Source organism: Perca flavescens, chromosome 23 (assembly GCF_004354835.1).
Source record: "Perca flavescens isolate YP-PL-M2 chromosome 23, PFLA_1.0, whole genome shotgun sequence".
Lineage (NCBI taxonomy): Eukaryota > Metazoa > Chordata > Actinopteri > Perciformes > Percidae > Perca > Perca flavescens.
In genome coordinates, this window is record NC_041353.1 from 26392142 (window position 1) to 26403403 (window position 11262).

An 11262-nucleotide genomic window follows, 5' to 3' on the forward strand; every position below is an offset into this window, starting at 1 on the left:
ACAACTTTAGCACACAGGTTTCAAAACTGGCAACATTCCGATGGAGTATGAAAAACTAACTCCCTCCAGCTGATAAACCTATCCCAGCGATTGTTGGGATTGTCATTTTAGACACAAAAAGTCAATTAAAATGAGGTTTACTATGTCTAAGTTCAAAGTTTTAAAATAAATTACCACAAAAAGTATTTAAAAAAAACAATAAAGGCATAACGGCATTATAATGTCATCACAAGTTACTCCAAGTGGTCCAAGTGGTCCCAAGCAAAGCAATCAAATTCCTGAGGCACAGGTAGACATTACAAAACAAAACTTTTTTAAACAAACTTTACTCTTAGTCGTCACACAAAACCACCACCATTCCGTTTTTTTTTTTTGTATTAATACCGTTTCTGCTTGTTTTACACAAGGGGGTAAGCTTCGCTTCAGAACTTGAACCTCCTATGGCGCCATTTTGATGCTACAGAGCGATCACCTCCCGTTAGCATCCCATTGACTCCCATTCATTTTGACGTCACTTTGACAGCGAATAACTTTACATGTGAAGCGTTTAAAAGACTCTATTTGTCCATTGTTTATTTCTAAAGAAACACAACAATGTATAAAAGGCTCCATTACCTTGTACCTCACGTTATGGCTCCGTAGCAGACGCTTTTGTAAAAATAGGCTAACGATTGTGTCACACAGTAGAGAAATTACCGTATAGTACAGGAGAAACTCGCAGGCAGTTTCGACTTACATGAGCTGTTAAGGTTTAATTAATAATGTTAAAGGTCCAATATGTAATATTTGTACTGTAATAAATCCAAAAATGACACCAATGCCTCATCAGATATTAAGGAAACATGTTAAACTGAAATACTATCTTTTCTGACAACAATGCTAATTTCAATATTTTTCTTTTTGAAATTTACATTCCGTGACGGAATTTATGTTTATGTTTTGATCTGTGTGTTGTTATCAACGGCCCAGTTTGACAGCCAGGCCGGGTTGCCAGATATACCTGTAAAAACGTAAACCCAGCGCGCTACAGCTGTAACGTTAGTACAGCCATGAAAGCAGCAAACAAACCAACAGGATCAACGGAGATAGATTCTACATGACATAAAAAAAAGAAAACAGCATGTTTCTAACAGTTGCGTGACCAGAGACGTAACAACCCCCGGGTAAATATTGAAGATGTATTTGAAAGATGGAGACAGGTTAGAGCCCAAAAGGACGCAGAGTTGGCTTATTTTCTGTTAACATTTTATATTTCATTTAACATTTGTGTACTCACATTGAATTATATAGCTAGAGTAACCGAGTTGGTTACTCGCAAAAACAATTGAGACATAGCCAGTAAAGTGATCCCGACTGGTCCTGGCTAACGCCGCCATGCTAACCCTGCTAACTGTTAACGTTACCGGGAGGACCAGGCATGCAGCCCATGGCTGTTTACAGCGTGTAGCCTCTTCAGCGGCTGGAGCCGACAACGGTGAGTTATTTTAAGCCACGAGAGGGGGGCTGTAAATCGGAAAGAGGGGACTATGAGTTTGCAGTGTGTTTAGCGATTGTTGCCGTAATTCTAAGCCAATGAAGTGTGTTCCGTCGGCAAGGTAGTGGTATTTTTAGCGTTTCGTATTGTAATTGTAAGCCGAGGAAGTGTGCCTGACTGGCGTGTGGAGAGGACAGTGAGGTTGTTGTGTTTTTAGCGGTTCATACTGTAATTTTAAGCCGAAAAAGTGTGTCTGTTACAGAGCTCCACGTGAGCACGGGCTTTTATGACTGTCAATATAGCCAGCATCTAACGTTAGCTACTCCGCTGTGCTGTGGAGTAATAACTGGCTATATGAGAAAAGCGTCCAGCTACATTGTTGTGAATGCTGCGGTCTCAGCCTGGCAACCCCCGTGAACTTCGAGTCTGGGCAGGAGGGGGCGGGGGAGACGACTCTCCAGTATTTTGAATTGGTAGTGCAGTAACTATTTTAACCGCTAGCTGCCAGTATTACACACAATATTACATATTGCACCTTTAACTAGCATTTTAGTTAGCAATAATTAGCCTTTGCCCATGTTATCTCCTTACATATACCTACGTCTCTGTAAGATTGGGAATGATTGAGATTTCTCTTGGCACAGCTACCAGAAGAATTCCAACTCTCAGACAGGTTGCTCACGTCACATTTACGTTGTCTCTCTCAGTTGGAGGCTGCTCAGTAACGCGCTCACCGGAAAAGTGCTTCTAATAGCCTTACCTGGTCTCCGTCCAGAGCAACGGGATCTGTTGGTCCATTCTTATATACTGTCTATGGTTTTACATTGTCATTGTATTCGCCCATATACTCTGATACTGTAAGTTGTGCCTAAAAACACAATAAAAAGTTGATTACAAAATGAATGTTTAAGCAGTAGCTCCTGACAAACCGTGGTGTGTTGTCATCATGGCAAAGGGGCATTGTTTGGCCCGACGCAATATAACGGTCACAGGGCTTAGAGTGAAAAACATTCCTGAGCCTGAAACGTTTTTTGAACGGGAAGGGGGGGGGGGGGATGATTTCACAGTGTAATATTTCAATATGCACTCATTAAAGTTAATTTGACTGGCAAAATAGTTAAAGTCCTTCTCACAATAATAAAAGTCATAATTTTTAAGAAGTAAAAGGTTTGTGACTAGCAAGCCCTTTCTTACCGCTGCTGCCGTACGGTATCTTCCTTGAACATACACTGCAGAAGCAAGCACCCAAACACCAACTGCTAAACTACTTTCTCAACTAAAGCTGTATCTACATGCTCCAAGTTTGATAAACTTCGTCTCCATTTTTTTTTAGCCGCGTTACCACGGAGACCACACTGCACTCTCGCTTTTCGGCAAAGACCCGCCCTACTTTGCATCTGATTGGCTGGAACTCGTTTCATTGGTAAGTGGAAGTTCGATGATTGGCTAAATCCAGCGCATCAAAAACAAATCCCATGTGGATTTTTTTATTTATTTACTTTTTGTAAAATAGTCATACGGCAGAAATCGGGCACCAGCCCCGTGTACTTAGAGCTACGTTCCTCTCATATGATTGGTAGGTGAAACCAATTGACTCTAAAATAATAAACTGCATGCAAGTTCCCAATTTTATTTTATTTTTTCCTCACGGCCGCACGCCGGACATTGGGCATGGTGCCGGAATACTTTAAGCCCTGCGGTCAAGTATAGCAATATGAAAGCCAGTGTTTCCCATACATAGGTTGTACTTGGGCGCCTCCGCCTCCATGCCCATGCCCATTAACTGTATTATGGATCTGAGCCTGAATAAAAGCCTACATTTGATTAAGTTGGCTGTTATTATAAAAGTTTTAAACTACAATCCAGAGTTGTTTGAATGACAGAAATCTGTTTAGATGAGATGTAATGAGTGCAACATGAACACATGCATAGCACAAAACCAAAAATAAAAAAGTGTTTATTAAGATACATTTAAAAAGAACAATGATCTAAAACAAAATAAACAAGAATTAACTTTGGATAGCCTTAGTCTAAAATGATTTAACAGTAGGTAGGAAGAGATGTGCACAGTGTTGATATTTATAATAACATGTAACTTTCTGTATGGATCATAGTATAGGTTTAAGGTTAAGTTGTATATACCATTTGGGCTCGGGTAATCAGATATTATATCTGCTAAACTATAACGTTTACTTGACAAACCAACCACATTTAACTGAAAAAAACCATCATACGCTCCATCTGTTTCTGTATCATCTTCTGATCTAGTTTGTTTAATATGTAAATAGTTATTACTTTTTAAAAGTATTTGTTAATGTTATGTTGTAATTGTTTTCAATGAATAGCTAATAAACCTTAGTTTGACTAGTTTATAACTGAACCCAACCATCACCCGATGCGCCGTCACATCCTGCGCCACCCACCGCCACAAGTAAATTCTCAACCTGTGGGAAACACTGATAATATTTAGAAGAACATGCTCTACAAATGCAAAGAAAAGAAAATGTCCAGACAGCATTATTTTTCTTAATTCATTGCCGAAAATATAAATAATTCTAAGTTTCTGTTTAGCACAATTGATTAACTGGTTAATCCTTTTAGACCAATACCTACCTAGCTCCACACTTGAGAGAAATTTAATGAATTTGCCTCATTCTTTAAAGACAAAATTTACAATATTAGGAATAATAATGTGGCTTCCTCTGCTGGTGGGTGTAACCATTCTTCCTCCACTCAGTGCCATGTTGCTAGTACTCTCTCCAACTTCACCCCTATAGAACACAGCGAGCTACAAGAAGTGATGCAGCAGTTGTTTTCAAAACAGTAGAACATTTAGTATCTTCTATAAAAAGAAGGGAAAAAAAGCATTTTTCCTAACAACAGCGTGGGTTGTCCCAGGTACCGGGAATTGCAATTGCATGCAAAAAGCACAAAGAGATCCTCAAGTTTAAATAAACAATACAAATGGCCAGAAGACACAGAGCTACCTATAATTCAGACGTCACGGACAAAATGAGTACGTAGTTCCACTTACAGTTGAGTAGGTGTCCCCTAATGTGTCCCAGGACCCATTCACCTACACACCGCTATAAGAATGTGGCCATATGCTTCCCACACCACCTCTGAATGTGGTCTGAGCGATCAGATCTCAATGTGTCCTTAAGAAGCCCCAACATTTCCTGATTTTGCTGCTTCATAATAGAAGCATAACAGACTTATAGGCTTAGTTGTTATAGGAAATGAAATGCTTTGACCATGCACTTCACCGTCAACTCCAGACAGCGCTGTAGCTCTGGTAATGCGAGACTAATAAATAACAGAAGGAGATGACACAAGAGCAGTAGTAGCCTAATGTCCTACATTGGTGAATTTAGGGACATTTTATGAAACTAAAATTAACATTATATTCAAGGCAGCAGCGGTGCAGAGAGCTCTAAACAGCTGTGGATATAGGAGCAGGCAGCATGCAGGAACAAAAGAACACACTACTAACAGAATGTGATAATAACATCTAAAACACATGATTCACTCAGTGGTTTTTGTGATATGTGAAATACTTTGAATGAATAGGCTAGCCTATGTATTTCTGCTCACAGCTGAGTCTGTTAATGTGGACACAGGACACATTCCTGTTCTCACCGCTATGCAGCTCAAACCACCTCCAAATGCGTTTTTTGCGATCCAATCTCAATGCGTCCTGAGAGTGATTTCACCTGTACTAAGAGCTGTCCACTTGTGATCCGATCACACAGAACGGATGTTTATTCCAGGTGTAAACGGGGCCTTAATCACAGCAATGCTTTGATATAATAATATTATTATATTGACAATAATAATTGACAGTGTTAATAATATTATTATTATTATTATTATTATTATTATTATTATTATTATTATTATAATAATAATAATTGACAGTGTTTCCCCCAGGTTGAGAATTTACTTGTGGTGTTGGGTGACGCAGGATGTGACGGTGCGTAATGGCTGGGTTTAGTAATAATGGGTTCAGTTCTAAACAAGTCAAACAAAGGTGAAAACAATGACTACACAACATTATCAGATCATTTAGAAAGAAAAAACGATTTAAATATTAAACAGATTAGACTAAAAGATGATACAGATGAAAATATTGCGACACTATGTGGCATCTGACACAATTTCAGGGTAGTTATTAGGGCTGCACGATATGTGGAAAATATGCGATATGCCCTAACGTTGTTGAATATCACGATTATGATATAACTTGTGATAGATATTACAATGTAGCCTACTCAGTTCTGCATTTCTTTAATTAATGGATACAGGCACGGAGAACTGATGGCTCGGTTAGCAACCATTAGCTCTGAGTAGCAGTTAGCTCCAGTCAGAGACAGTTTAGCTCCGGTTAGCTAGCTAGCTTGCTAGACTGCCGCGGAGAGGGGTAACAACCAGATCTGATAAATGACGTTCAGGGAGCTTTCACAGTGTTGTTTCTACGGTTTTATTAGTACAGTTAATCCCAGTGCAAGACCACCAGCAGCATGCTACTACTAACGTAACGATAGCCTCTCTGAGCAAGTGCAACGTTGATGCTGTCGCAAATTCATGAGGGGGAGGGGCTGGAGGCAGCTGGTCTCTGTGCACTGTAAAAAAAAATACACTGTTGTTTGGAAAGAAAATTGAATTTGGATTTATCTATCTGGGCAGGTCTCAATTTACCTGGGCGGTGTGCCCAAGTTGAACCCTTGTATGGGAAACACTGATTTTGGGGGATTAATAAAGGGATGTTTTCACTCTGTTGTTATTATACACATTACACACAGGCCTGAATTACAGTACCTATACATGAAATAATGGAGAGATGTCAGAGTGAGGGGGCTGCAGCTGTCAATGGACATGCCAAGCAGTTGGGGGTTCGGTGCCTTGCTCAAAAGCACCATGGTAGTGCCCAGGAGGTGAACTGACACCTCTCCAGCTTAGAGGTGGGCGATATATTGTTTAGACGATAATATCCAAATTGTTGTCTGGACGATATGGAAAATTGGGATATCGAATATTTCATAATTTGTACAATCCGACCCCCCAAACATGAAAAGAGCTGAAGGAAGTTAAAGAGAAAACAAATAAAACACACTATAACCTTCTAAACAATTATATGTAGCGATTTTAATACAGTAGGGGTTTGTTTGACTGTATTTTTTGTACAAAATCACGATCGTCCCGCACGGGAGTAAGCTGCTACTAGTTCTTACCCTGCGCGTTATGACGTTCACTCATGTCAACAAAGATGGCGGCGCGCGATCGTGCAGCGGCTCTCCTGTCGGTGTATATTTATACAAGTACTAATCAATACAGGACCACGATACAACACACTGAACTAATCAATACAGGACCACGATACAACACACTGAACTAATCAATACAGGACCACGATACAACACACTGAACTAATCAATACAGGACCACGATACAACACACTGAACTAATCAATACAGGACCACGATACAACACACTGAACTAATCAATACAGGACCACGATACAACACACTGAACTAATCAATACAGGACCACGATACAACACACTGAACTAATCAATACAGGACCACGATACTACACAGCCGTTACGAGAGCCTTCCAGGCGGCTCATAACATCCTGGAGGATATAGCCTGACCGAGCCCTCCAGGTTGTTGTCGGCGCTAGCATGCCGAGCTAGCTATCTACCGGCAGAATGAGAAAATAACTCCGGCCCGACCAGAGGCGGAGGACTGCATTTTTGTGCACAATGAATGGAGTACCAACAGCAGGATCGTTGCCCAGCACGGCTCACCTGACCTGGAGCCCTGTTAATAATATACTGACCATTTTATTTACTATGAAAACAGCACACTGCCGTCTACATAGCCCTTGATGCTAACGTTAGCACAAGTTTGGTTCACTGCTAACCATAGTGAACAAACTGCAGCACGATCACTTGGATACGGGATACGGGGGACTTTAACAAGATGTCCTTAAAGTCTGTTCCCCTCCAGCTTTCTCCCAGCATGTAGATTGTGTTACTAGAGGGAAGAACACACTAGACCATGTTACTCTAACATCAAGAAAGATACACAACTGCTCCTCTCCCTCACCTGGGCCAGTCAGATCACATCCAACTCCTGATCCCAGCATAAATCCCGGTCAGAAGGACTATACAGCCAAATAGAAGGACTATCAGAACCTGGTCTGACCCGGCCCTGTCCCAGCTCCAGGACAGCTTCCAATAAGGACATGGTTGTGTGCAATATGTTACAGAACAGAGCCCTTTGTTTATTGTTATGATTTCATCTTGCTTTTCCCAAGAGAACCACCGAAATAACCTCCGAACAGGGCTTCTTTTAACTTCTAGAAGGATTTCAAAAATATCGTCTGAATATCGATATCGAGATATTGAAAAAAAATATCGAGATATTCATTTTTGTCAATATCTCCCACCCCTACTCCAGCTACCAGTCCACCACCATAGTTTGGTCTGTGTGGGGACTGGGACCAGCGACCCACTGGTTCCCAAGCCAACTCCCTACAGATTGAGCTGCTACCACCCCCAAATCAATGGGAGATCAATGCAAACGTCAGCATGCTAGCAATGATAATGATGGTATGTTGACGTTTAGCAGGTGTGACATTATAATGTGATCTGATCAAAGAATGGGTAAAAAAGATTACAGATCTGACCACACTTTTGCTGCCAGCTGATGGTCCTTAACACTGAGTACTACGGACCCAGAAGTATTCAGGTGTGATGCACAGCCCTACTCATTGTTAGCTACAGTATGTCTTTACGAAGGGCCATTCATTTGGACACCAAGCCCATGTTACTGGTAACAAGATGCAGTTCAATAAGGAGGAGAGTAAACGGTCTTTATTATATTCTGGAATACAAACCAGGGGTTTTCCTGCATAGAGAAAGTTTTGGCGCCCCCCAAAGAGGTTTTTAGCCAGCGCCAAAGGAAAATCACAGGCGCCAAAGCGTCTGATTTTCAGCAGCCAGCCTCCCTCTCAGCCAGTATTATACACATGCGGCTGGCGCTAATAAGCCAGCAAAGCTGCATTGTTTTAACTGGACCTCCGCTGGGAAGTTAGCACTAACGGATCTCCGTTTGCAGACTCAGGCTGTACCGGACTCTCCCGGTGACCATGGTGCCCTGGGGACCGGCGGCGCAGCAAGAAGCCGCTGCTCTCTGTGCGCACGGCGGGCTGCGCTGCCGTCTGATGGCATCGAATTGATTCATAACCAGTTAAAAACGTCTCGTAGCCGCGTTATATAGTAGTCCAGTTCCGTGTTTTAGTACAGTTGGTTTTTACACTTGATGCAAACCATACGAGAGTACACATAAAAACCACATTTGCGCCCGTTTATCGCCATCGCCCTGACTCCCAGAACAAGCTGCAGAGGTTCATGTATCGGCGGAAGTTAAACTACAATATGATCCGCGGTTCCCATGCATGCCGAACCGTGGGGGTCCTGTATATTTGACATCACTAATAGTTTATTGATCGGTAGAATGTATTTCAAAATAGAAAACATAAAACTTTATAACGTTTTATATTTCTAACACTATTGTATTATTGTAGCTACAACTGTAATAGCAGTTAGGCTACCTTATGTTAGTCAATCCTAAATATTTCAATTTAGGAGCAAAACGTGCTCCTTGGATGATAAAAACTTACCATCAAGCTCTGTTCATATAAATTAAACAAACTGGACTTTGGACGTGGATGCGAAAGCCCTCTTACTTACTGCATCATATTCCATTATATTTCTATATTTTGAATTGTTACATGGCATCAGAATTTTGTGTTTCCCTTAACGTCAAAGACGTTTTCAACATAAATGTATGCCTAAAAATGTATCACAATGCTGGAAACTATAGTCTTTGACGATCAAAAAAAAAAAACACTTAATATCTGTCCCCCCCAAAGTCCCACTGTGAGCCAGGAAAAACCCTGTAAACACACCGCTGTTTATTTTTTTATTATACGAATGAAATTAAAAAAAGGAAAGCTTACAATCTGTGTTTTGAATCTGTTTCAATGGTCTCTTGCATCAGCAAAGGCTCAGTCTGGCTCATTTCCCCTCGTTTAGGAACACGGTGTGGGCTGCCCTCTTTTTCTCATGCAATCAGTGCAACACAATATCATTTATAACACAATCCCACCCTGTTCTGGACGCTCGCCTGGTTCCTCCGACAGAATTCCAGCGCCAAGCTGAGTGCAACCGATCCGGAGCACAGCACAGACCGTGTTTTCCCATCCTCAGCCGCTGTTTCAGAACTTTTACATAACCTTCTTACATCCTTAGCCACACTGCATCTCAAACTCCACTACCGTGAAAGTGAAAGTCATACATAGCTGCGCAACAACTTCCACATGAACTCTTCCTCTGTATTTTTGGCTCAGTGTCATCTGAATTCCATTAATCCTTAAATCTGAAGTCACATTAATCCAGTGTTGTTGGCAGGAGGGCTGGGATGTGCTGGGACAAGTTAAATGTGAAGCTGGCCAGTCGAGCTACTCTCTCTGCTCTAACTCATAATATAAATATTTAGAATGGGGAGCAGAGGTTTGAAGGATGGAAGTCTAATATTTAGGCTATATCATGCCCTTAATAAAGCTAAAAAGTCCTATAGGATTCCATAAGGAATTCCCTACTTGATTTTGGAAACACTCCTATAGAATATAGTCCTATTGGACTCCTATTGGACTTTATCCTATATGATATCTATATATGATTACCGCTACAGAAATCTTATACTTTTTTCCTATTGGATTAGGTCTTATAAAATCCCAAACCTAACTTCCTAGAATTGTAGGACGTTTCAGCGCGTCTGTATTGGGTTCCTATCCACCATCTTATACAACAAAGAGTTCAAGTTGAGCTTGTATTCTAAAGTTAACTATGAGGCTGCAACAGCTTCTTTCCATTATGGGACAGTTGTGTGACGTCAGCTTTAATAACATGTTTATATAGCTTTCATCCGCTAGTTAGCAAAATGATTCACCCCTCGGGTTACTACCAATACCACTGTTCAACTAGCATACAGTGTTTGTTCTAAGAGCTCCAGGTGAGGGGGAAACAGCGGAGTTGGAGAGCCGGGAGAACTTACTTGAAGGTAAGGATGCATAGCGGTCTGTAGGACTTGTGGCTCGTGTTGTCCGCCATCCTCTTGCCCCAGAAGTCGTTGCTGAAGATGTTTCTGAGGCTGGAGCCCGGTCGGACGTCCGGGTTGTTAATGATAGCCCACACATCGTCGTGTACCAACTCCCCGTGGAGAGAGTTGCCGTAGCACAGGACGCACAGAGCGGCCAGCACTGCGTAGCGACCCGCAGCCCACACCGCCTCGGGCCGGACGGTCAACCGCCGCTGCTGGCGGGCTTTCTTCTCCCGTCCCGGCGCTGTCATGTCGGGCCTGGCTTCTCCCGCGGCTTCGCTGCGCTGAGGATGAAGCGGGGAGCGCCGGAGGATACTTCCATTCCGCCTTGCAGGTAGCGGCTGTGTGTGCTGTGGAGTGCGGAGACAGTGGTTGTGTTGTGCCGCCTTCAGGTGCAGTCGGTGAACGTCATACTCACTCACTCCACTTTCTCAGATGGAAGAGCCGATGGCTTTCTTTGGGCGGAAAAAGAAAAGATTCAGGAAAAAAGTTCTGGGGGAAAAAAACAGTACGATATGATTGGATGGAATGGAAAGGGTGATTTCTTTCTTCTCAAGCTAATGGAATGTGGCTAGTTTACACAAGACAGGCACAGCACAGAGGCATGCAAAACAAAAGAA

The 11262-nt window shown here is 42.0% G+C and overlaps 1 protein-coding gene across 1 annotated transcript in view; it reads right to left on the reverse strand.

Annotated features, from left to right (window-relative positions):
• The window catches only part of tmtc1 (transmembrane O-mannosyltransferase targeting cadherins 1), a 157173-nt gene extending 146121 nt beyond the window's left edge, over positions 1-11052 (reverse strand). The window contains exon 1 of the mRNA XM_028570348.1: positions 10598-11052. Within this exon, the coding sequence (XP_028426149.1) occupies positions 10598-10893 (296 nt within the window). The 5' untranslated portion in view covers positions 10894-11052. The remainder of the gene's footprint in view (positions 1-10597) is intronic.
• Between the last annotated feature and the right edge of the window lie 210 nt (positions 11053-11262).